We start from the raw sequence: 27,203 nt of genomic DNA, 5'->3' as shown, positions 1-27,203 counted from the left end.
ACGATAAACTCCAAAAACATTTAGGGACCATTTAGAAGATTACTGAACGGAATTTACACCCGTTTGAGTCACTTCAGTTCACAGTTTATTTCTCAGGGCTGTTCACATGACTTTTTATCACTTGAGAAGAAACTTTCAACTTTAGTCAAAATTTTAAAACATCTCCGTCCCCATACATCTCAGGACCGTAGTAACTTAGATAGCACTCCCCTCTCCCGCCCCATCCCACCCTTCCAAAAATAGAGGAAGTTGAAATCCCAAAATTTTTATCCGACGTATAGGGCTTCATTTAATGACAACTCCATTGCATTCCAGTAGAACATATATAATTTTTTAAAAAATTTAATTCTAAGAATACACAAAGTGGATTCAAAATATTCTGGTGCGCAAAATAGTAGAAGGCCACCTAGCTTGTCTAAAAAAACGCACGATTTTTTAAATCCGTATTTGGGACCCAAAGACCACAATGAAATTTGGTTGCATTAAGTCTTCTTATCAATTACGGTACATTTTTAAGGGGGGATTGTTGCAAGAAATTCGTGTCCAAAAATAAAGGCGATTTTTTCCCAGCATAATTTATGAACAACTGATGCCTTAACACTTGTGGTGCGGATCCCGTATATATACGGCATAGCCACGGGCGTTTTACAGCGTCACAAGCAATTTCAACAAACTGGTTTTGCTCAGATCTGATAGTAAGACCAAAACACTGCCCTTTGCGCTACTGGCAGTTTCCGCCATGTCCGCATTTCGGAACAATGCAAACGACGGCCCTCTAAGATGTTAAAATTCGTGGAAACGGGGTGTGCTGACGTCAGCAAAAGTTAGTTTGAGTTAAAATTTGAAACTAACCAAACTCCTAAGTCCGTTTGCGATCATTGACAAGTGAACTTTGACAAGATCGTAACGCCTTTGTCTTTTGTAGAAACAGTGTTTATAACTGCTTGTAGGACGAACTATGAAATTGGGCTTGTTGACAAACGGACCGGACTACGAGGGTTAAATAACAGAAAGGAATATATTTAGGATTTAAAGTCAACAAATAAAGTATCATTACTTTACTGTTGATGAGTAATCCATAAACTACTTTGCACAAAATTGGAAAAGTTAGCAGTAAAAATCATAATTTAAAGGATAGATAAATTTTTAAAGTGTTACGTTTCTTTGATAACATTTTCGCTAGTGATTATTTCTCTGGAACATTCTTTGTGATCACGCAGCAAATAAACAGTTTTATTCCTGCTATACAGTGACTATAGAAAAATAATTTCTAAAATCCAGACATTGCAAGGTTTTCCACGACAAAATTGTTTAACATGTCATGACAATTTTAGGACAAAAATGTCAAAACGTTGCAAAGATTTAACATGATTGCTTTCTAGGACATTTACAAGACCTCTAAAAGGAATTTCTAGGACAACCCGTGGTCACCACGCACTATGCAAAAAGCCCTGGGGGTGAGCTGCTTCTTATTGCTTTATTTCTGCATTTGCCTGTCCTGTCCAAATAACAACCTTTTTTTTGATTTTTGGACGTCTTGATTGCATGAAAACCTTTTTCTAGTAATATGTGCTCTAGATGGTTTCTAATTCTGACTGACTTGACTGACTGACTGACTGACCCCTGGAGACGAGGTTGGCATCTTAGGCCTCGTGTTCCCGTTAATTTCTGTTTTTTGTGCAGATATATCCGCTTGCATTTTTGGACCAAACTAATATTTCTCTGCGGCGATAAAAAGAATGTGTACAAAATGTACTAACCATTTTCGTCATTTCGGTTTTTTCCAGAGGTTTGAATTGAATTTAGTACAAGATTAATGTAAACAGAGCTTTATATACAGTGTATTCCCCATATATATTGCGAACCTAACAAGTTCGACATTAAACATTCAACAAGGTAAAAGCATATATACAAAAATTATTCTACCATCTTGAACGATATCATAACAACCTTGGTCTCAACCCCTTTTATACTTATTTTTATGTTAAAATAAAAATTTCGTGGAACCAAGGTTGCTAGCAATATAAAATTTCAACGTTACCAGAACAGTTAGAATTCTTAAAAAAAGTAGTCGTCGTTGAACGAGAATTAGAAACGAGCTGAAATGTCTAAAAATAACAAACTTCTCAAGAAACCACACACAAAAATTGGGTATTATAGACAAAACTGGGCAAGCAAGACAAAATTGAGGAATGGTAAATTCAAGCAAAGGAACGACTTTGGGTAAGGCAAATTCGGAATAAAAGAATATCTGTTATTTTCGCCATGGGTGGACATTGGACACAACTGCCACCAAAACATCTATTCTTACTGCCGCACATCCACAATTTCGTTCTAAAATAATATTATTGAAATGGAAGATAACGACGATGAGGACGCGGCCGTGATGCATGACTTGGTGGAGGGTGATAGTTATTAAATCCACTATTACGTTGTGAATTAGTTGGTCGAGGCATTGATGAATTCATGTGCTGGTTGTAGTTCTGGTAATATAAAGGCGCTGTATAAGGCGAGTGAGGCTACAAATAAAGAGAGGAAACTATAACAATACATACAAACAAATAAAGACGTAACAGCACGTAATAGGATGTCCGCTTAATATTAAACTCCTTTCCTCACATTGCTGACATTTTTATTAAATTTTGACTGGAATCTTAAACATTTTCCCACCATTTTCAGCTAATTCTGAATCGAAATTTCAAACTTATTGAAATTTGAATTATTTAAAAATGTTAATTTGAAAAGAAAATATCTGAAACTTAATTCAATGGTTTAAAGGAGGAAAAAACTTCTGATTGAATGGTCAATAAACCTAAAATTTTCCTGACATTTTCAAGAAATTTTTGATATTCCGATCAAGTTGACAATATTTCTAAAATTCTTAACAATTTCTGACAGTGTGAACACCCTGCGCATAAATGGAAGATAAGATGGTAGGTGGCGTCTTTACGCCACCTGGACGTTAAATTTCCCCTTGATGCGCAAGAAGACTGGAACACTAAATACAGTTTGAAGTCTTTACGCCACTCGTTTAAAATGTTTTCAGAGTGTGATAATATGAATGCTTGAGATAAACCTACCGGTGGATTTGAATAATACTCTCTAGATTCTCGGCTGCCGTAATCCCGATTGTTGTGTTCTCTTGAGTATGGAGGGCGATTAGAATACACGCGATCGTGTAAAACGTCCGACGAACTGCCGTATGATGTCGATGACATGTTCGAATGTGTGCTCGAGGCGTCGTCGTCGTTTTCAACTACGTCAGAAGAATGATCTAATAATAGTTAGACATTACGTAAGCGACTGTATTTAAGCGAGGGCACGCTTCTTGCTAATGAGGTTAATTAAAAACATGAAAAGACGAAAACCTATAAACCATAGAAGTACTAAAGTCTCTATAGTAAACACATATATAAAATCTTCCTTATGTGTACTACGCACATGTTAAAAAATATTTCGAGTTTAAATAAGATCCCCGTTTTCGATGACATTTTAGCAAATACATCAAATTTGCTACTTACAGTCAGACGATTGTTTTCCGCGATAATGACTTCCAGACGAGGCTTGCGCTCCACCGCTGTTACTATTTAACGTAGCTAAGTGAGGGTATTTCTGCGCAGACAGATACTGTAGGAGACCTGAAATATGAACATAAAACATCGAAAATATATTCTCATTGATAGATAAACCTTGTTTTTCTTTATCTCGTGTCGTTCTACGTGCAGACACAACAAAAGAGCTACACAACAGATGAGCTACTTACCCGGAGCTTGGTTTTGCTTCTTTCCGAACGGGTGTTTGGTTATGTCGTTGTGTATAGTGAAAGGATTCTTCGTAATCTCTGTGTGAATGGTATGACCAAACGCTATGGAAAAGAAGAAATTACTGCCTGTCTGTTTAAAATGGTGGTGCTGCAGGTACATTTTGGACCCCCGTAATTCAATCAATTCGTGCCGAAAGCAATAAAAATGCGGGAAATAGTGATCCAGTTACGAACGGGTACCTCAGGATATTCGCACGGGACAAAGACAAGTAATAATTTCGCTGATCCTGTTTGCAACGTCAGCAAAATCCGTGCAAAACAGTTCGCGCAATAATATTTAGACTGATTGAACATAAAATTCGCGCGAAACAATTTCAAAAGTTATTTGTGTTTATATGGACACAATACGCGCTGCAACGACTGGGACAATTCCCTTTATATCGGAAACGACGCTTAGCGTGAAACACGAGGCTGAGGCTATTTCTCGCTTAATAGAGGTAATTTCCACACAAAAAAATTCTTACCCGTGTCTTCACGTGGGCTTGTGGCGTCAAACTCGTTCCCAGGACTAACAGGCTCAAAGACGCTATTACTGCTACTCGTGGATTGCGTTCTTTCGTATGACTGTCTTTTCGCAGAGTCGATTAGCTTCCCTGCTTTACTAGTGGCCAATTCTCCGGACGGCACAGTCAGCTTGGAGGAAATGCTCACAGAAGAATCATTTGACTGAGACTTCGATGTTGTTACATTGCTGGCATCTGTACCGAGTAATGAAACTGTGCGCGGAATGAGAAGCAGGTCAGCTGCTTTGTTCATTCTTTGTGCGGGCGAAACAGGCGCGTCCGGAGGAGGTTGTGGTTTTACTTCTTCAGTAGGTAAAGGGGGTTGGGATGAGGAAGCGTTATTTGAAATCTTCTGTGAACGTATACGGTTGCGATATTCTTTGAACGAAAGCTGAAAGTAGACAAAAAAGATTAGTGATGGTTTAAAAAGATCAGTAAATCAATCAAAACTGTAAATCTACTTCATAAGCATAACGTTTATGCTTATGAAGTAGATTAGAAATAAACACGTGATGTTTATCTATGACGGTTTGGCCGTGGACATAAGAAAGTCAATAAGGGCCGATGCAAGCAGGGCCGATGTAAGCAGATCAGACAAAGATGCGCAAATAACCTTACCTTTTTCTTTCCACTACCACTTCCATGCTCTCCACCAGGGACATTGCTGATAGAATCTACATCAGGATTACTATCTATGCTACTCCGCGGTGAAGGCTGTTCAGCCCTATTTTGGAGTGTCGATAGTGCTGTGTGAGGTAAAGGTTCGGTGTTTTTAACATCCGTACAAGAAGTAGAGATCGACACAGAAGTCGATGAAGAGTTCGTTTCAGCGCTATTTTCTACACATGCTTCCGTAACCACAATTTTTAAACCGATATCCGAACCATCATCAAATGAGTCGTCCAAGAAAGCCTTTTTATTAGAAGGCTCGTCCATTGCTGTTGACTCGCTCTCCTCCGTTTCTAAAGTTCGCTTTTTACTTTCCCCAGCATCATTCTTAACCAAAGTTTCAGAAGAACTTAACGAAGGAGTTTTAAAAGTTACGTCACTTTCTATCATCGTTACGTCATTGTTTTTTTCCTCTTCGCTGAGTTTATTTACACTATTTATATTTTCGGTAACCGGGAAAACATTTTCGTCATGTGTAGTACTTTCCGGCACCGTAGGTTTTTCTTCGTCTTCCGCTGGACAAGAATGGGTTTTTGTACTAATAGTTTCTGTCACTAATTCTAAAGAATTACTCTGACTCTTTGCTTCATTTTGTATCGCCAGTAAGTTATTTTTACACTCTGTTTTAACATCGGCGTCATTACCGTTCACCATGACATGATTTCGATTCGTTGTATGAAGCTTATTGTCTTCTGTGATGTCAGTCGGTAACGTGTGATTGGTTGATTTGCTACACGCCTTGCGTTGTGCAGCTCTGAGTAAATGCCGCTTCTTTAGTGGGACACAGCCTGAAATAAAGTGTAAGGTATAAGAACAAAACTTGCTTAACTTCCCCATGAAGTAGAGGCAAATCATTCTAAATATAGTAAAGGATTTAAAACCAGACTAATATTTATTCACTTACTTTGTGGTCGTTTGAAGACCGGTGTCGGATTTAAAACGGATATCATATTCTTAACATGTTGTTCTTGACTAATCGAGGCAACCAAAGCTGCTAACGAAATTTGTTTTTCGCCGTTAACGAATATGCCATTCCGTAAATTACCAGCCGACATTGGTGTCGTTGCTTGGCAATGTTTACGTAGCCAATGTTTCTTCAAGCTTCCGTAATATTTTCGTTGTGACGGTCCGTTGGTGTAAAAGGGAAACCTTGACGCCGGTGATGAGGGTTGGGAATCGCCTAGCCTCAGTGTTAAATCTCCCATACGCTCTTCGGCTGTCACATTCCCCAGCGTAGATGAGAAAGATGTTGAAAACGGAGTGGTGGGGACGTTCGCAATCTGTAGTAGGCCGTTAGTTAAGCCAGCTTTCAAAGGTGTCGACTCTAGCTGTGTAAGAGCATGCGTGTCCAGCGACAACGAGAAAGCTGAAGGTTCTCCTATAGAACGAGCAGGACTAAGAAGTCCGATGGGCGTACAAGGTGGTGTAGGACTAACTGTTCCACAATCTTGTTTAAATTTGCGTTGAATGGGTAAGGTTAGAGTAAGTGGTTCCTATAAAAAAAAATAATGTCGCAATTGCTCATAACACATAAAAATGCTTCTGCATCACGCTTAAACGCTAACGCTAGCTAAAGGGTCACGCTAAAGTAAATTTGCGCGATGTTATTGTGCGAATAAAGCCTCTTGAACAGATTTTCATTTAACGCATCAGCAACATAAATTAACCACCAAATAGAACATCTTACCTTCTCCTTCCGCCCTTTTTGGCGCAACAGTTGGGCGTTTTCGAATAACGTCTGCGGATGAGAGTTGCTTAAAGGCGTGGTTGGTGTAGACATGGCACTTCCTCCTTCGTTTTCGGCTGGCGACACCGGTTCTGAAGAACAGCTTGATTGTCGAGTGCGCCTAAAAAAGGGAAGATTACAAGGGTATCTAACATGTATCCAACGCGACGGTCCCTCTCCGCAATGCGAGGTCTGTTATATTTTCACGATCCTTTAATATACCCAGGACTTGAGAGCGTAACAAACCCAAAATAGAAAAAAAATAAACATCTTGTGTTTTCATTAGAAAAAACAAGTATTCAAGTTACCCCTGTGAGTGCTAGTTTAAGGTGGATGGCATGCTTGTCAGAGATTCTTTTTAGGGTTACGCCTGAACAAGGTATCAAATATATCCAAGTAATGTAAGCAGAATACTTTTCTTACCTTCTTCCACTCATGCTCATCTTTCTCTTGTTTGACTTTCTAAGGAAACATTTTTATTCACGTCAACATCACAAAGCACAAAATTGGTGACACAAATGATAGCTTTTAGTTACAGTAAAACAAACGCGACTTACTTTACCACGACACTATTCTTCATACCCATTACAGGTATCGTGTTCTCGTCCACACTGGAAGTCCTACGTGACATATATAAATTGATCATAAAGAATGATTTTAGAAAACACGACAAGGCTTTTGGAATTGTTGCAAGCTTTAATATGACAAGAAAAAAAGGAAAAGAAAAATACAAAAAAAACACGTTAATAAACGTTATTGGTCCTACCAAAAAAAAAAAAAAAAAAAAAAAAACTGGAAAAAAAGTTCAGTTATAACAAAGGCTGTGACGCGAGGTGTGGAGGTTTAGATAGGTGAAATGATGAAATAAAAGTTTTTGGTCTCACCAAAAGAAAGAAAAAAATAATAAAACATTACAAAGTATTGTTCAATAAAAATAAAGTACAATTTCAAGGATTTTTCACTAAAGCGACCATTTTTCACACTTACTTCAATATAGGTGTCTTCGGTTTTTTTGTGGTGTCCTGTTTTTTCTCTAATTTCTCAAACTGTCTTACAAGAGCTTGTAATTTGCGCTCCTCCCTTGACAACTTCTCGTGCTTCGATTCATCACCTATCAAATTAGAATCACTTTCACTTTCAATTTGAAGTTCTTGCAGTTCATTTTTAACAAGCGTGTTGGTTACTACTGTCTGTTGTTGTATCGATTCATTGCGGTCGATACTGTTAGTCTTTTTCCACTCAATGTTGTGCAACCGAACACTACACAATTCTTTATTGCAAGCACATTCTAGAAAACCTCTGTAAGAGTCAAGAGAAAAGTCAAATGGGATTGTGATTTCACTGTCTTTTTTGATGTCGCCTTGACTTATTATCATCACATGTAATGCGCCGTTGGCTGTTAGATGTTGAAGCTAAAGAGGAAAAAACACAACTTTAGTTTTTTCACTCAATATCTACTAAGTTATTGCAATGTAAGTTTAATGACCCACATTATTGATAGTAAAAGATTGTGATAAATTAAAGCGAATTTGTTAATCCGTAACAATATCTTTTTTAAAAAAAAATTAACCATTTGCGCCTAAAATTCCTGATATATCTGACACATATAAAAAAATTACTAATAATTCTGAATTCTTTAGAATTTCTTAGAATTCCAAAATTTTACTGACATTGTGAAAATATTTTCAGAATTTAACTTTTTCTTAACTTTTTAAAAAGTTTTAAGAATTCTTGAATTTTCTGACAAAGTGGATACCGTGATATTTAAGAAGGTATACCAGATGTAATTCAGGAATTGAGTGTAAAAAAGACCACACCTTTTCAATAAGAGAAAAAATTATAATTAGAAGGTTTTGGGAAGAAAGCCTGAATTCTGTGAGCAAGGCTACTGGATTCCTTTTTTGCCTCAAAATAATTAAAACATCCACATACCTCAGCATTCGGTGTACAAGACCGACGAACAAAACGAGCATCGTTTCCATAAGTCCTTGCGTCAATGACCAACTGTAGAGTTTTTATTTTGCTGTACATCACAACGTACGGACAACTCTCTTTAAACATTGGATGAAGTTCTTCAAATCTTTGGCGAGACATAAGAGTTCCTTTGTATTCGAGAATAAAATTTCCTGCTGAAATATCGCAATAGGCGATTAACCCTTTTCGATTTGATGTCACATCGGACACGGTGCAACATTTCACAACGTTTTTGAAGTCAATAGATGGTATTGCCTGAAAGAAGAAACACATTGATTTGACGTGCAGCATAATACCACTGTTAATCATGCCTATCCTTTGAGAAATAACACTCTCCCAACAGATCAGTTCGAATAAGACTTTTGCCCTTAGACCAAGCTGTTCCTATTTTTCGCATGTTTATTCTAAAATACAAACAATAATTTAATGGCGTGCGCAAATGAACCCAAGTCGTTGTTTTTTAAAGTTGTTTTGATTTCAGTTTTTACTGAAAATTTATTACTGTTGATTCTCTCTAATTCGACTTTGTAAGAGTTTTGAGAGTTTTAAAGACACTGAAAAACACAATCAGAGGAAGATACACACATTACACACATTGAGTGGCTATACACACAATAAGCTTTGCATGCCCTTTTTATACAAAAAAGACAATGAAAGATAACAAAAGACATATTTGAAGAAACGTTTTTTTTACTTAAAAAGTTAGTTTATAAAATAAGCACTGCTACAAAGTTTGAGATGTCTTGGGTTTGAGTTTACTTAATCAAATATCTTATTTATTGTACCCCTGTTTATAAAAAGTTTGAACAATGGCCTAAAAACTCCAAAAAAAGAAATTTCAGGTACAAAATTGGTTAAAACAGTGTTTCTCAACCCTTCAAATCCGTTTAGGCAGTGTAAGGAAGTTTTGTTTTTGACACCACTAAAAAATCAAACTACCTCAAACAGCTTGAAATGCATGTTTTGAAATTCTGTGTCATACTTGTTTTCCTCGATCTCCTCATAGAGTTTGTGAGCACTAAAAGCAGAAGTGGTCTTTTTAAAAAGTGGCCTGACGTATATACAATATATATATATATATATATATATATATTTGATTTGTGGCACCATATTAAATATTGCCCTGCTTAACACAATACACTAATAGCATGCTTACCCAAAAAAGTTATTCAGTGAGTTACTGTCTGAAAACGGCTCCTCTACTAAAGAATAAACAATATAAAAAGATGATGTTGAACATGCTATATACATAGATTTTAATCTAAAATCTGATTTTTCATTTACTTTATTCTATGCTCTCAATTTCGTTGACCACACCATACCAGGCAGATATCCATTTAAAGGAAAGTGGTCAAACTTATTGACAACAATCAACAAAGTTTAATATATATTTAACAATATGTAACAAAGAGTCTAGTATAGTCTAGTAAGTCTACTAGTCTACTAAGTCTAGTATTTTTTACCATTTGCATCACCATCGTTTTTCTCTCGTCGTCTTGTTTTCCTTCGCGTATTACGCTGATCTGAAAGCTATAGAAGAAAAACTAATGTCACAAACTCAAAATAAAATATGAAACCAGTGAAGTCACTTCACTACAGAGCATGTCCTTGCTGACATTCTGCTCCCTAAATAGTTCACAAAACATCAGCTTCAGATTCAAACATGTTGACATCATGTAAAATTTAACACGAAAGTGACAAACCTCTTCAATAAGAACATGACATAAATAGCTTTCTTTTCTGGAGAATTTAAAGTCTTTCTTCATAATCTTAGTAAAACATTTTTACCTATACATAGCCAAAGGATTTTTTAAATTTTTTCTTAACTGGTAAATGTTCAAATATTTACTACAAAATAAAACTGAGGGTTCCAATGCACACTTTTAATAATTGTTAAGGCAATTCTCCCAAACCACAGACAAACATTAAATATATAAAGAGTTGTCACAATTTTTGTTAAGACTTGTCAGGCAGTTGTTCTTTCTGTAGTAACACTCTACACCAATATAAAAAAGACAAATTCTTTTTCTCTATGGAGATGAAATTAAGTATTCAATATTTATTAATTATTGATGAAGCACTTGTTCTTCTTTTCATAGCAAGTCACATGAGTGTATAGAGAAACATGAAATGAGTTTTCAGTGCATGTGTTAATAATTAATCAAACTTGATGATCAAAAGCAAGTGAAAAACACTGAAGTTGCATGCCAACTAGAAATATAAGCTAATCAACAAAGAGTACTAATCCAGCTTTAGTGTTATTACATTTACTTTATATTTACCATATCCAATCTTTTCTTTACACACAATAGTATAGATATTATTAAATCATATGGCTTTTTAAAAAAGATTATAATTACCCCGTAGATTAACATTATGTAAATTAATAGTAATACAAAAGATGAACATCCAGCAGGAGTCGAAACATTGTCCAATCATCCAACATTATATATTTTGCAAAATACTGGTAAAAATCTTAGATTACAGACGTTATGAGAACTTATGAATCATATCAATAACCACTCTGACATTATCTCTATTATAACCCTTGTCCCAGTACAAGCTAGAAGTTTTTTATAAAAAATATTTTTTTTAAAAAAAATCGTTTACTTTTCTCACCTTTCTCTTTTGCACACGAGTTCCTTTCTTACTTCTACCTTTCACAACACCAGCTGGTACGGCAGGATTATTGCCATTGGAAAGCAGTGTTATTCTAGTTGGTGTATTTGAGATTGCAGTGTACATAGTTTTACCTGCTTCATCTTCAGATCCTGTGTCATCTTCTTCACCTTCATCATCACCTTCTGTTTTAAGAAAAAATTTTTATTCATATGGAATTCATAATCAAAAGAAAACAATATTCAGTTTGTGCATAATTTTAAGAGAAACACAACAAAAACGGAAATAAAAATTATAATAAAAAAACAAGCAATTACAAACTGTATATAATAAATTTATATAGAAGATAAAAAAATAGATGGATTTTTATGGTGTAAGAAAAAAAAGTAAGCGGGGGACTGAAAATGATAGTGATATTAAATTTAAAAACTCTTGACAACCTCAACATCACAACATTGTGCAATGAAAGTTTATTTTTAAACCAAAAAATTATTTTTTGTTCTATAAACTACTTTTTGGTTTTACATAATATCAGATATTCACACAACAAATACTAGACAATTCCTCAGCCACAGAAACTTTGGTCCCTATTTTACGAAACATTATTAAATTTATGTTAGAATTGCCTGCTCAAATAGTTTTATGCAGAATGGTTTACCGGTGCAAGACCATTCTACATTCTATATATTCAGTTTAGGCTTGCAAACTTGCTATATTGTTATGAATGTGACAACGCAGTGTCATCAACAACAGATTTCAACACTTCTGATGTGTCAGCGTGTGTATGCGTGCACACACATCTTTCTCAACAAAACCTGCTCTCTCTCACAAGTAAATAAAATTTGCACAATCTTCTGCTGATATCACTTTTTCCTGAAAATCCTCACACATTTTATTACCTGACATGGTCTCTCTTTTTTTCGTTTGGATAGCTCTTGCTCTTTCAATATCCAATTCCCTGCAAGATATATTGAAAATGGAAGATAATAATAATAATAATAATAATAATAATAATAATAATAATAATAATAATAATAATAATAATAATAATAATAATAATAATAATAATAATAATAATAATAATAATAATAATAATAATAATAATAATAATAATAATAATAATAATAATAATAATAATAATAATAATAATAATAATAATAATAATAATAAAAGAAATGGTAGTAATGACAGTGATATTAGACTCTTATGTCAAAATATCAACAAACTTCTGATACATTAAATAATAAAATCCTAAAATATCAAAGAAGACATATTTCTGAAATGAATATTTCCGTTAATTCTGCAAATGACTTGACATTAGTAATTTATGCTTTTCTAATCAAAAAGAATATAATTGCATCCAACACAAATTAAACATAAAGATAAAAACAATCAAAAAATCTTATAAACGGAAGAAAACTGTTTGTTTTGTTTTTTATTTATATGGGTTAATGCATAAAATATCAACAGAATTTTTTAACCAATTTTAGATATTCTAGTCCTAGGAATATTTAGGTTATCTAAAATTAATTCATCAACAAACGTCGCATTTAAAAATTTCTTAAAAATATTAACACCTTCCAGTAATAATAAAACATTCTTCAAGGAAAAGGGGTAAAACATTATTCTCAAATTTAGAATTAGTAAAAAAAAAGGTGAAATTAATGAAAAATTTACAAACTCACCGTGGGTTGCATTTATGGCAGGAATATTTTTCAGGAACTTTACTGGATTTAAAACCCATGCATTCAACATGTTGCCAAGTACTGAAAAAAATAAATTGTCACAGAATTGTAAAGATATATAGGCAAAACCATGTGAATCTGCCTGTGGCATAGTTTAAAGATTTTGTACATAGCTGGCAGAAATATGGCTATTATTATAGAGATTTTTTGTATAGGAGAAACATTGATAACAGTTGTGTGTATATATTTTATGCGTAGCTAAAGTTTTTTTGCCTGTATAAATATTCTTTTAATAATAATAATAATAATAATTCATTTTTGTGAAAGCTTAATGTACCTGCAGTCATCACAACAAATCATAAATCCATCATCGTGCTCAAACTCACTAAAGTAAAAGAAAAAACCATATTATATCTACAACGATTCATTGTGTGAGGCTGGTGTGTACATTAATATTATTTAATTCAAGTATATCATATATTCATATAAACAAAGATATTTATCCACATTGAAAATGAACAACAATAGTGGAATAAATTCAGAAAAATATCATACTATATTAGCAGGTAGCTTTACAAATGGTGTAAACTTTTGACTTGATCACAATAAACAAACCTTTTAATAATAAGCGCACGTAGTTTTACCACCATATCCAATCACATGCCGAAAAAATATTCTCAAATTTTAGGTACAATTATAATTTGTTAGTGACAGAAAAATAAAAATCGATTACAACAATATCGCTATAGTTTTATATAACATTTTGATTGAAAGCACAGTAATCTCTGTTACCATATTAATAGAAAACAATTTCTTTCCGTTGACAGGATTTCTTTCTTTCTTTGTCACAAAAACTAATGAGGAACTTAACTGCTTTTAAATCGATCCATATGAAACAAACCACAAAACTTTTTAAAGTTATTAAACTATGATAGCTTTTTAATTAACCCAACAGAGATGATCAAGAAAAAAAAACTTATCATAATATGTTGATCGACAGAATGTGAAAAGGTCAATTAAAAGTCAGTGGTCTGTTGACAGATTATTTATGCGTATAATGCATTCACCATAAGAGAGACGTTTATTGAAAGAATTTGTGTTAAATATGTCCCTTTTTGTGTTTCATAACTGTCTGAAGACTTTTTAGAAACCTCTATGAATTTATTTGCTATTGTTAAAGTAATTTTTATTTATGAGGTTAAAAAAATCTCTTTTTGAGAATCTGTTGGGTAACAGTAAACATTCATATTACAGATTGTTCTCCATAGATTGTCTTACCATATGCATTTAGTTACTCCTTCCTGTTCCTCTTCTGTAGAAGTTGCATTCTTGTAATTTTTATCTACTATAGACTCAGTTTTTATTGAAATAACCTTCCCATCTTCAGCAGGAGGGGTTAAAGGCGGTTGCTGGCCGTAGTTATGATCCTATAAAATAATATTATCACTGTGTTTATTTTAAACAGTTAGAAAAAATAACTTAGGAATTCTATTCCTAACTGAACTAAAATAAATGGCACTGTTGTGCAAAATAACTTACTGGGTAGGGTATAAAATTTCGTCTGACTTTTGGGGAAGATACAATTTTATTTAAAACTTGTTGCTCAAGAGGAGCTTGACCATTAATGACAGTCTTTTCTAAGTCTTTCTCCGTTACATTGTGTTTCAGACATTGCATACTATTCTCAGTAGATAATTCTTTGATTTCTCTAAAGACACAAAAAAGTTTATGTAATTAGAATGCATAACAACAATATGGTAAAGACTTATAGTAAAACAGAAGGAAAAAAATAAACAATATCATGGAGCTTGTCTTCTTTTTAATATTAACAAAATTATAACAAGATTATAACAACCAGGCGGGTACCAGAATAAATATTGATATAAAGCAAACAAAGTTTAAAAAAAGTAAAAGAAAACAAGAATATTAACAACAAACAGTCAGTTTAATGGAAAAAAATGTGCATTTATTTTTTTTACAAACCTAGCTAGAAATGGGGATTATCTAATATCTAAAGGAAGTAATCGTTGCCATGGCCACAGTAATGATCTTAAAATGACCTTTTACAAATTTATTTTAAACTTAATCATAAAGAAACCATGGTCAGGCATAATTAAAATTGATCTGAAAGATGTCGTTTTAGTTGAGCATTTCCTTTCAACTCCTTTTACACAGAGAAGCTTTTTTAATTCAAATTTTTACACAACAGTGCAAAGTAATTCAGGAAAACTGTAGAAGTACCTCTTTTCATGATAACATCTTGCATTTCTAGATTATACATTATTTCAATTATAAGTAAAGTTACTTAGTGATGTTACAATTCACTTAGTGATAAATATACCATAGTGCTTTGTTGTTTGTTCTAGTCTTAGAAGCGCTGTCAACGGAGTTCAGAACAGGTTGCCCATGGGAGTTATTGTATGCAGATGATTTGGTTCTCATAGCAAAGTCAATGGAAGATGTACAACAGTGGCTCGTTAGAGATAGTTGAGAACTTCTGTTACTTAGGTGATATGTTGGGCAGTAAAGGGGGTGTTGGAAGAAGTGTTACTGGCAGGATAGGTTCTGCTTGGAAAAAGTTCAGAGAGTTACTTCCTTTGAGGACTAGCAGAGTCTTGTCAATTGAGTTAAAAGGTAGGTTGTATGAGGCCTGTGTAAGAAGTGTTATGTTGTTCGGTAGTAAGACATGGGCAGTGAAGCAGGAAGATCTTGACCATTTAGAAAGGAATTGTATGAGAATGGTTAGGTGGATGTGTAACGCCTGTCTGAGAGACAAAGAGAGTTCAGATGAGCTAAGAAGCAGGCTAAGTATCTGTAGAATTAAAGATGTTATCCACATAAGAAGATTGAATTGGCTGGGGCACTTGGAAAGAATGGAGGGTGTAATTGGGTAAGAAAGTGTAGAGATTTGATAGTTCATGGGGCAAAGCCCAGAGGCAGACCGAGAAAGACTTGGCAGGAGGTTATAAGAACAAACTTGATACAAAGGAAGTTGAGTTTAGATCAAACACAGTCTAGATCAGATTGGAAGAGGGTCATTAATATACTCCGTTCAACCCATGCTGGCATGGAAAACGGATGTTAAGCCGAGAATGATGATAATGATGTAGATTGTACTTTCAAAGGCATGCTTTAAAGGAAAATTATGTGTGGCTGAAGATTAGTAATAACACCTTCCTTTACCTGGTTGCAGTATGTAATCAGCTAGAATCATAAAAAACTTATCTTTCACACTTAGCTGGAAATACTTCATTCTCTATAATCTCATTAAATTTCATTGTTTATTTACAGTCTAAGATTTTAAGAAATATGAAATATACATGAAGAAGAAAATTTCTAAATTGACAGGGAAAATCGTTCAAAGAGTATAAAACAGGGGCCAGGCTTCAGAAATTTTTAGAAATTAGCCTTTGCAGATAATGAAAAGTACGCACAAAGTACATTTCTTGTAAAACAAAGATACACACAGAACACGCAATTCAAACCATTTCGAGACTTACCTGACAAAACAACAATAGCACAACGATAAAAAGAAGAAACAAAATACACACTTACTCCTTTTCAGGGTTATAATTACAATTTGCTTTCAATGCTAATTCATGTAGAAGTTGTTGTGAAGAAACATTCATTCTCATATTTCGATACTTGTAATTTGAGATCGGCATTGGAGTTACTGGTTTCAATAAAACGATTTTTTCTTCTTCTTATAATCATCACGAAGCTAAATATTTGTCATATCTAAAATTAAAAATAACAAATTTAGAAGGTAATTCAGTTTAGGCTGTAATAGTTTGTTGACCCTCAAATGCATGAACGGTTACAAAAACTCTAAGTTCTAAAAAATAGTCAAAATTAATATTCCATTTTTAAACATACAGGTGACAATTTGCAATTAAAAATGCTATCTTTGTGATTTAAAATGCCATCTTCACAAGTCATTGCAGGAAAAAAATAGTAAAATTCCTAATTTTATTTTTGCATCAATCATTTAATCACCTTTTTCTTATAATGACTGTCACACTAAAGTTACTACGAACAAGGCACGAATAACTTATATTTCTAGTTCAAACCCTGTACAACCCTAAGTTGTTCAAAAAAGAGAATATCTTGATGCATAAAATTTGTAAATTTCATGAATTTGCGTTAATTAAATGCCCTGCATTAAAGTCAACGTAAATATCCAAAAAAGTTACAATGTACTGTAAAATTTCTACGAAATAGAAACTTTATAAATTACTCTTGCTCACGCAAAGACTAATCCAATTCTGAGAAATGATAAATTAGAAATGCTAATTCGTTAGTCAATAATTGTTTCCCCAATTCCACAAAAAAATTGTCTGCCTGAGCAATATTAATTCATTTCACATGGAAACCCATGTTATCTTTCTATTATTTGCAGTAAAAAATAACCAAAAGATAACAAAAGATAAGATAAAATAGATAAAAAGAATTTGTAATAAAATATGCATTTATAAACTTATTCTAATTATTCAGGTTGCTCGCCCATTCTAAATTATTGTAACCTTAGGTGAGCAATTTATTGGTCGGGTGTTGTTTTCTTGTTGAATGGCTTGGAGTCATAAAATGTGACCCTTCCTCATTGTACACGTTTAGTTTAAAATTTTCCATGCTTATTACCCTTTCTTTTTTTTGACTTTAAGAAATCTATTGTACATCTTTTTTAAAACGTTTCGGGACTTAACACCTGCTTGAAAGCATAATAGAGATTCTTTACATGTTGTGACAAACACTTGGTCAATATTAAATACATCTCTCCAATAAGTACCCATCTCCAATAAACATAGGGAATGTCAAAAAGGGACACTTGCTTAAAGTTTTCCTCATTTAAGCCGGTTACAGTGGAATAAAGATAATGACTGATCTTTAAGACTTTCTGCTATATTTCCATTAAGTAAAATAATAAAAATGAGACTGGCTGCAATCTGTTAAAGAGATATAGGGAAGAAATTTATTGATGCGCAACAGTCATACTGTTTTTATAACTTGCTTAACACACTATTAAAATTCAATAGGAATAGAGCTCCTCAATGTGATGAGCAAAAAAAAAAATTTAAAACTAATTACAAGAATAATTTTTTGATATTCATAAAAAAACATTACATACTTAAAACTTTGAACTTTCGTTAGTCGTTTGAATATTTTACTTTTCCTATTCTTTCATGTAACTGAACTACAAATAGTTTCATAAACAAAATTAAAAACAATTTGAAGTGCCTGTTTTTTGCATAGGTTACGATAAAATACATGTTATTCTTTGTACTTTTTAAAAAAAATGCTTTGGTTATAGTTACGCTAACACACTGCTATTTTTAACATTTGTGCCTTGATTACCTGCCTTGTCATGGTCACATTTCCTTAAATTATCTTAAATATTGTGCGTTTGGCCAATCATCACAAGTAATCAGGAATGATAGGCAATGAAATTTTGCTGCCTAAATCAAACATTTATACTTTGCTTCTCTGTATAATCTAATTCAAATAGAAAATATCACTTATATAGTTTAAAATATACTTCAACATATTTATCCATTCACCAAAAATAAAAACTGTCAGTCACCAAACTATAGGGGCTAAAAATGGGCTTTTAAAAATGTGTTTTTTATTTAGAGCTACAAGTGTGCCTGAACATAGTAATCTGCAATGGAAGCCAATTGCAATTTGTAGGACAAACTGCAGATGATCACTTGTTCCTAGTTGTTAGCTACTTTACGCAAATATATGCGACACAGAAGTCCCACGGTAAGGACTTCTGTGTCACATATATTTGCGTAAAGCAATCTGATTTTTAATGGCAACGTAGCTTGGTGGTTAAACTCTCCTACTTTGTGCAGGAGTGCAGGGTTGAATTCCCCTTTATGGCGATTCAATATAGGCGAATGAATGTTACAATAGCCCCGGGTTAACCCAAGCCATGTGAGGGAAATTCCCAATCGAAGCCATGGCCCCTCCTGGAAATAATAGACAGGGTATATCCCTCAGTATTTGTGGGGCTAGTTTTGTGAATATGTGCATCTATCTATTTAGCCCAGTCAAAAAAGATATTGCGCCAGTAGTAGTATTGGAGAGACAGCACAATGTGTGGGCCGTTGGATGTTGCAGGAAGTTGTCTGATAGAGCACGGACCCTAATTGGGTCTGCGTAGCTCAAAATGAATATTAAATACTCTATGATTCCCAATCGAAGCCATGGCCCCTCCTGGAAATAATAGACAGGGTATATCCCTCAATATTTGTGGGGCTAGTTTTGTGAATATGTGCATCTATCTATTTAGCCCAGTCAAAAACGTTTATACACTTTGTTACAACTAAGGCTCTCAAAAATAGCTTCCTCTCTAATCTCTTCTATAAAACAAATTTACTTGAATCGAAAGGGTTAACAAACACTTAAATTTCTGCTACTAGCATTAAAATAACATTCACTTTTGAGTATCATAGGAGTATAAACATATATATACAAATTTAGCTGGCTAGCTATGACTAGCTAGTTAGCTTCAACTTTATTAATTTGAACCAGATATGATTTTAAAAAGCTCTCTCGCATTACACTTAAAACACTACTCCATTAACACAACTGTTGTTGTTCAAGTTATTGATTGTGTCTATATCTTTAAAAAGATGTAATACAGCAATGTACGACCAAGAAAGCTGCATATAATAGTTATTTCAAAGGTATATATTGCAGAATCTCCCTGGCTATGAATGTCTTCCATCTTCTATTACAAGTCACTAGCGCCTTACGAGTTCGTTCAATCTTAGCCCTCACACTATATTACCAACAAAGGATTGTTGGAATGCGTGAACAAATTATTTTCGCGCCGTGCATATTTTTATCACGATGGCCAACCGAGTGCATAATATCAGCTGCCCTGTCAATCAAACTATTTTCTCAGTAATTGTTAACACAGGGGGGAAATGTGAAGATAATAATACATTTTTCTACTCTTGTAGAAACAAAATGTACATCATAGCCGTGCTTATATCAGAAAACAACAAAAAAAATTACACAATCTTAAAGTTTTTTTTACATTTTTTTAACTTTAATTTCTTATGATCAACTTTTCGACAAGTTCATGACCCCCTGATTAAATGCTATGTTTTGATAAAACAAGGCATGCGCAAAGTAATGATAGTGCGCGGGGGTCGCACGGACACCCCCAGGTTAACTGCGCTTGCCCCAGCGTTTCCCCCACAAAGAAAAACCGCGCACATATTCTCATTATATACTTCAGAAAACTCCAGTTTAAAAAATTTATCCCGCAAGCAATGTTCAAAATGCATATTTATTTCTTTCTCTTTCATTTTTTGCTACTTAAAAAACTTTTAAATAAAACATACGAATTTAATTGCGCCAGCAAATTAATCTTAGCAGAAATATTGGGCGCACGTTTTTAACAAAAGAACTGGGAGATTCTCCAAGTTATACCGGATTCCTAAACGCCTCCTTTGAATAAACACGTCCCATTTTTTGATTATTTTAAATAAATTTTCCCTCAAATAGACGCCCTAACCCTTGGAATAAACTAAGCATTACCCAATTATAACCCTTGTTTCTCAAATATTTACGGGGTTTACGCATAATTTATGCTCCTACACTTGTAAGTTTTCATTTTAAACAAATTTGTCCACTCTAAAGCGCACAAAAAAAAAACAGATACTTTGTAAATCTGCAAAAAAGGAATTAAATTTGTCTGATTCAGTAATAAAAATTTTGAAAAGTGCGAAAAAGTACAAATGCTGTCAGAAAAGCAGATATATATATATATTTCTTAAACTTGTGGGTCAAATTAACAACGTGTTATGCGGCACTATTTGATTGGATAAAAATTGCTCAGCTATTTAATATATATGGCAATGGCACTCACGACATAACAAGGGATTTTACTAATAAAAAACTGATATATAAAGAGTTGGCTTTCGCTTTGAAGTAGTTCTACATAAGAACAAAAATAATTTTGTATTATTTTCTGTACCGCCTTCTCGGAATCAAAAAGACAAAAAAAAGCCCTGGGGTCAAGGTTGACGGGCTATATCTTGTCGGATGGACGAGGCATGTCTGGTTAGACGAGTCATGTTAAAACTTCTGGTGAACATAAAAAATGTTTGTCAAGACATTTTCCATATATATTCGTATATTTCCACTTTTTTCCGGTAAATTTTCATTCATTTATTAATTAAACAAATTATAAACAAAAAAATATGTTGACAAAGTGTGCTTTAGATTGAAACGTGTATAAAAAACTAACAAAGAACAACAGTTAATATGCGAGTACATAAAAATCACAAGATTTTCTTGCTCATACTCAGTGTCGACAAAGAAAACTATCAAAAATTTCCCCGAGGTAAGCAAATCAGCTGCTAATAGTAAATTGTAACAAAGATGGTGATTTTTTTGTTGTAAAAATAGTTAACCTGGTCTAAACTAAAAGCAACTGAATAATCGATATGAATGCCAGTTTTTATATTGTCGAATTGTAAAAAAAATGTTTTCCGCTTTAACAGCCACAATCGCTTGATCTCGGTTTGCTGTCATTGGACAGCTTAATTTGGTCTGGAAAATCGTTATAAAGTTCGACTTCGGTTTCCTGTGCCAGAGCTTTTCGGGCAATTGTTTGAAACGCGTGCTCAACGTTGATACCCTCCTTTGCGCTCGTTTCAAAATACGGAATCTCGTTTTTGCTATGACACCATTGCTGTGCTCGTTTCGCTGATACCTGCAAACAAAATAAAATGATACTGCAGTTGCGAAACAAAAAAACGCTGACTATAACGCTTAAAATAAAAAATAAAACACTGTTCTTATAAAAAGTACACCATATCAAATTATTAATTCAATTCATTGCATAGAATCATACCTACTTGTATTTTTGTGTTTAAAACAAACTATTTGGCTTTGTGTCAACTTTAAAAGACTACACATTTTAGCTAAACAACTTCCAGAGTACACTCACCGCCCTATTTTCTAAATCGACTTTATTTCCGAGAACGACAAAGGGAAAATTTTCCGGATCACGTGGGCTGGCCTGGATTAGAAATTCATCCCTCCAACTATCCAATGTTTTGAATGAGTTTGGAGCAGTGACGTCAAATACTAAAACACAACAGTCCGCTCCTCGGTAAAATGCTACACCTAAACTCTGGAAACGCTCTTGGCCGGCTGTGTCCCAAATCTGAAATAAAAGTGCACAATTATATAAAAATGAGTATGAGTAAGGGAAAAGTCTTTGGACAGTGGTTAACAGCATTTTTCTTATAGTCAGGAATATTTTCATTTTTTTGCAAGAAATGGTCAAAAAAACAGGAAGACTGGGAAATATCAAAGTTCGTTTTCGTGTGTTTCTCAGCTATGCTTGAGTAACATACAAAGTCCCATGTCAAAAATTGTGAACTCAAGTACAATTCCAGAGCAATAAAAAGGTATTGTTTTTGTCAGGACATTTCCAGTAACAAAAAAAAATTGAAGAACAATGTTTTGTTCTGAGGCATTGACTGACATCCTTAACTTAAAAAAAAGGTGTCAATCAAAAATATCACTTTTTTTATAGAGTCAAGAATATTTGAGGAGATTCGGAATAAGACGCCACAAGTGAAGAACAAATTAGTGCTGTATTCATGTAGCATTTCCATACATTCCGAAAGAAAGTTATTAAAAAAACTACCTTTGGGGGAGGGGGGTAGAGTGAGAAGAGATGGCAACCCTATTATGTTAAATAAACGCCAATATTAAAGAGACTACTTTAAAGTTCTAAAGAACAAATATGGAACGTGTAATTACACAATCCATATTTCTATTAATAGAGTTTAAGAATGGCACTAACACTCAAAAAAACTTTCTTCAAAATTTTTCATTTTTTTTAGATTTTTTAAGAATATATATTTCACGAAGGGATAGTTTTAATAAATTTTACAAGAATATTTTTTGCAAATTGTCAATTACTACGATTTGAAGAAGTGCATTGATAAGAAGGGTAATGGAAACACTTTGTAAAAATGGTCAAAATACTTTAAAAAAGTTACACCAAGAATTTTTAGAATGTCTGACTTGTATTCGAACGATTTATACGCTTAATTGCTGGAGTTGCTTGAATGTAGAAGAGGAAATAGAAAGACGTCCATTAAAAAATTGACTTTAAATCAAAGAAAACTTGTGTCAAACATAAAAATATAGAAACAAGAAAACACCCAAATCTACAATCAATCTAAAATCAACCTTCCAACCAGAAACAATGCAGCAGAAGTAAGATATCATTTTTTTTTAATTACTGTATTTTCCAACAAATGTAGTATAAAAATCATTTGCAAAATAGTCAATTTTACTGGAATCCATGGTTTCACTTTGATGAAAGATTGTCACCAACATGCTTTTATCATAAAAAATTTTTGTTATCAAAATATATAAACATGGTGCATGCAGGGTCAAAAAATTTGCAAAAACAAATTTTTGTGAATGCAACAATAAACAAAGCATTTTGCGAAAAACCTGAAAATACGCTAAATTTATTTCTAGCAAAAATTTATTTCCTTAAGGTACATTAATAAAGTAGCAAAACATTTTGACAGACCTTGTTGACTTTAATAAATAAAACAAAGAATACATCAAATTTTACACGGAGACTTCTTATCATCTTCTTTAAGAAGCCAGCTCTTCAATAGGTGTGAAGACTACTAATATCTTCTTACCTGCATGGTTACAAGTCTATCATCTACCATAACTTCTTTCGTTAAAAAATCAGCACCTATGGTTGCTTTATATTGATTACTGAATTTTTTGTTCACATATTGGTTCATAAGTGATGTTTTACCAACTCTAGAAGCCAAAAAATATGAAAATATTTTCAGAAAGTATCATATGTTTAATATGATATTAAGTTTAACCAGCAATAACTTTGTTCTGAACTGAAATGACATAGAGAAATGACTAGGCTGTTTAATCTGCTAAATTTACCAAAAAAGGCTTACCCACTATCTCCAAGAATAATGACTTTTAACAGCACCTTTTTCCGTGAAGACATTTTTGTTAATATTAGGTGACTATAAAAGATCATTTATATTATAATACTTGGTTCTGTCTAAAAAAATCTGCTAATTTAAAAACCAGGGTGGGGGGGGGGGGGGTGTAATAAAAAATCCCATTATAATCGCACATAATTAATAATCCCTGTCTAAGTAAAATTCATAACTTTATGTTAACAGGCGGGAAAGCATGCACAAAAAATGTATTATGGGCGTTCACTATGGAATTTTACACGGGCTAACAACTATTTTACCAATAACGCAAGAACAAAAACTGCAATATGTATAACAAATAAATATGTAAAGCCTGCTCTTATAGTTGTGATGGTAATCAAGCCTTCTATAATCACACTTTGATAATCACTGCCTTGCGTTTGCAAAATGTCTGTGTGTTATTTTGTTATTGCAAAATATTTCTGCTTGACATGCTAAAAAACGTGACATGCTGTCTACAAGTTGAAATTTGACCGCATAAAAATCTTCAACTTTTTTAAGCTTTTCGTTTAACCTTACTTGCTTTGTTTACAATGGAAATATAACTTTTCATTTGTATTTGTAATAGCTACTTGTGTTTTAATTATTCATATGTGCAGTTTTTGTTACACATTTGGAACTGAGTTGCTAAGGGCTGAGGTTTTAGTTAAAAGAAGGCAGTGACAATAGTATTTATGTCAGACCTCAAGAGTAATCATATTGAGTATTAAATGTGAGGGTGTAAAATTAACACTGGTTTAATTTCATTTCATTGAGGAAATGTTTCTTAGCTGCAGTGTGAGTGTTCTTTCTCTAATATTCAGCATATGCAAGATTACCAAGATAAAGATCCTTAATAAGCACAAGCTTTTTCATTAAATGCACCAGTTAAGGGCCACAATCAACATCTTTTCAGGTATTGCATGCACCAAAATTTATCAATGGTGCCCTGTATTCTATTTTGTATGTACTTTGCACCTGAAAAAAACTGACCCACAGACTAGACACAGGAAAAAAGCAAGCGTTAGCTTTTTCATAGGCAAGGAAAATAAAAATTACAATGCTCCGATGAAATAAATATATATATAAATATATAATATATATATAATAATAATATATATAATATATATAAAACCACAGCTTAGGTAATAAGTTCAACAGGGGTGTTTGTTTCATGCTTTTTAAAAACTGCAACAACAGATATTCTATACGTTATTGCCCGATGATTGAAACGATTGTGACGAGAAATAAATATGTGTCCAAATAATGAATTAATTCCTACTTATTAGCACTGGGGGTTAGCAAAAGGTGCTTGTGGGCGCTTTGACACTGCATAACTTTTGTTTTGTAAAACAAAAGTTAATAGATTTAGTTAATTAGATAGTTAATAGACTTAGTAAATTTAGTTTTGTGACTTTTTTTGTAACTTCTATTACAGCTTATAATGAAAAAAAAAATTTTGGGAAAAAAATTTATATGTTGCGCGCAGGGTAATACATCTTTTTAAATTGGGGTATATTGACATGCATGCATGAATGTTGTAATTATTAGCTATATAATTATTTATTACAATTTTATTCCTACTTTGATTACTACAACTTATCTTCCCTCTGCCCATTATAGTAATTATCCACCCTTTTAAAGAGCTATAAAGAATGTTACGTTAAGATTGCCATAATATTTTTTGACTGTCTCTTACTGTGTTTAAATTACTTAAATATATATGGATGTATATAGCAGTTAACTATTTAAAACTAGAAAACAACAATTTACAACGAAAATTTTGATCTAAGTAAGTAGCTAAAGTTACAAAAGTAAATCAGAACAGAATAATGAGGAATAGGCTAATAGGATATGTGTATAGGTACTAGCTACAGTTCATAACCTAACAGCCAAAGTTGACTTCCTCTCCTTTACACCTTAAATTTGTTTGCTAATCACTTTTGCGTTTTACAGACATGCATATGGCTAGGTATTTCTTTTGATCAGTTAGGCTCTACAATCCAGGGACCCCATTATGTAGGCATTAGATGCCTGCAGGTTCAGTGATTCAAGAAACAGATTCCCGATCCAGGCATCAGATTTTGAAGCAAGGAAATTTATTACCATATGTGCTTCCTCACCATGGATTTTATGTTAAATTATATTTTATTATATGTTTGAGCCTAGCTAGCCAAGAGCACTATGAAAAATTTAGTTATAAAAAAAATTGGGTCGATAAAAAAAGGATTGGGTATGTTGCTATGTTGTTATATGGTCCGAGAAAAGAATTTTTTTTGTCAATTGAAAAATCCAGGTTTCAGGATGCGAATATATGACATATTTTTGATGTGACCAAACTGTTAATCATTTCCCTTTCCTAAGCAAGTAGCCTGTAAGATTTATGTTTCTTTAGTAATCATTAAATACATCTAATCAAATATTTTTTAAGCAAGGCCAATAGTTTACTTTCAATAAACAAATTGTTGATAATAACCATTTTGCTTTTTTTGACAGACCACACAAAATTAATGTTCTGGCGAAAGGTAACAACCAAGCAATCGAAAGGTTGACGCCCAACATCCAAAATGTCACGCGTTGTAATTCTTACCTATAACTTAAATGAATAAATCCAGATAACGAAACCTGGAACGGATCGACTCTACTTCAGCATTTAAACTGATGTTACGTTGCTTCTCGTTGTGTTATTGCAAAACGAACAGAATATGGCTGCCATATCATGTGCCCTACGCTAGGTATAAGGGAGATAATTAATTACTTCATGTTACATTCTTTTATCTCCATTATATACACTCCTTTTTTTCATTATCCCTTCGAACTACTGCTATTGTGTATGTTTTGCGAAGATTTGGGTCACGAGAAATACGGGTTTCCCTCGCGGATGTTTTAATCACAGGTTTATAATAAAAACTACACATTTGTACCTATTGTAAATAATACACGGGGAAGAACAAGGGTATCTTATTTTGCCCAGAAAAATAACCCTTTTCTTCAAACACGAGCATGGGCTAAATATTTTTCCAAAAATTTCATAGATTTAACTACAACCTCGTTTTCAGGGCCCTTTATTTATGACAAAGTTGACAATTTTTGCCTTGTATCTTTTTGACTGAGTCAGAGATACAGACGATAAAAATATCGAACCTAAAGTCATGTAAACATCGCACTAAATTTTTCGAATTTGCACGAATTTAATAAACG

At 33.4% G+C, this 27,203-nt stretch overlaps 2 protein-coding genes across 4 annotated transcripts; both read right to left on the bottom strand.

Moving 5' to 3' along the window:
• Positions 1-1,817: 1,817 nt before the first annotated feature.
• Positions 1,818-17,170, bottom strand: LOC130626031 (uncharacterized). Of its 3 annotated transcripts, none has more exons than XM_057441142.1 (22): positions 16,555-17,170; positions 14,539-14,707; positions 14,278-14,426; positions 13,337-13,384; positions 13,000-13,080; positions 12,214-12,272; positions 11,315-11,499; positions 10,159-10,225; positions 9,852-9,897; positions 9,635-9,713; positions 8,654-8,950; positions 7,709-8,133; positions 7,279-7,341; positions 7,145-7,183; positions 6,683-6,842; positions 5,900-6,488; positions 4,945-5,783; positions 4,288-4,717; positions 3,764-3,865; positions 3,522-3,638; positions 3,081-3,256; positions 1,818-2,519 (listed from the first exon to the last, which is right to left on the bottom strand). In XM_057441142.1, exons 1-22 carry the CDS (start codon positions 16,662-16,664, stop codon positions 2,346-2,348), a joined length of 4,404 nt encoding a protein of 1,467 aa, XP_057297125.1. In that variant the 5' UTR covers positions 16,665-17,170; the 3' UTR covers positions 1,818-2,345. The 3 variants fall into 3 exon arrangements, with proteins under 3 accessions (XP_057297125.1, XP_057297124.1, XP_057297126.1); XM_057441141.1 differs by having other exon boundaries at positions 3,081-3,274; positions 16,555-17,159; XM_057441143.1 differs by lacking the exons at positions 11,315-11,499; positions 12,214-12,272; positions 13,000-13,080; ... (2 more) ...; positions 14,539-14,707; positions 16,555-17,170 and adding an exon at positions 10,399-10,700 and having other exon boundaries at positions 3,081-3,274.
• Positions 17,171-21,103: 3,933 nt separating this feature from the next.
• Positions 21,104-26,735, bottom strand: LOC130626044 (ras-related protein rab7). The gene is made up of 5 exons (XM_057441154.1): positions 26,593-26,735; positions 23,976-24,047; positions 23,697-23,823; positions 21,968-22,186; positions 21,104-21,730 (listed from the first exon to the last, which is right to left on the bottom strand). The coding sequence occupies exons 2-5, from the start codon at positions 24,026-24,028 to the stop codon at positions 21,512-21,514; spliced, it is 618 nt and encodes a 205-aa protein (XP_057297137.1). The 5' UTR covers positions 24,029-24,047; positions 26,593-26,735; the 3' UTR covers positions 21,104-21,511.
• Positions 26,736-27,203: the final 468 nt, after the last annotated feature.

Source organism: Hydractinia symbiolongicarpus, chromosome 14, assembly GCF_029227915.1.
Source record: "Hydractinia symbiolongicarpus strain clone_291-10 chromosome 14, HSymV2.1, whole genome shotgun sequence".
Classification (NCBI taxonomy): domain Eukaryota; kingdom Metazoa; phylum Cnidaria; class Hydrozoa; order Anthoathecata; family Hydractiniidae; genus Hydractinia; species Hydractinia symbiolongicarpus.
Note: the sequence above shows the minus strand (reverse complement) of the source record. Positions and strands in the feature narration are given on the sequence as shown.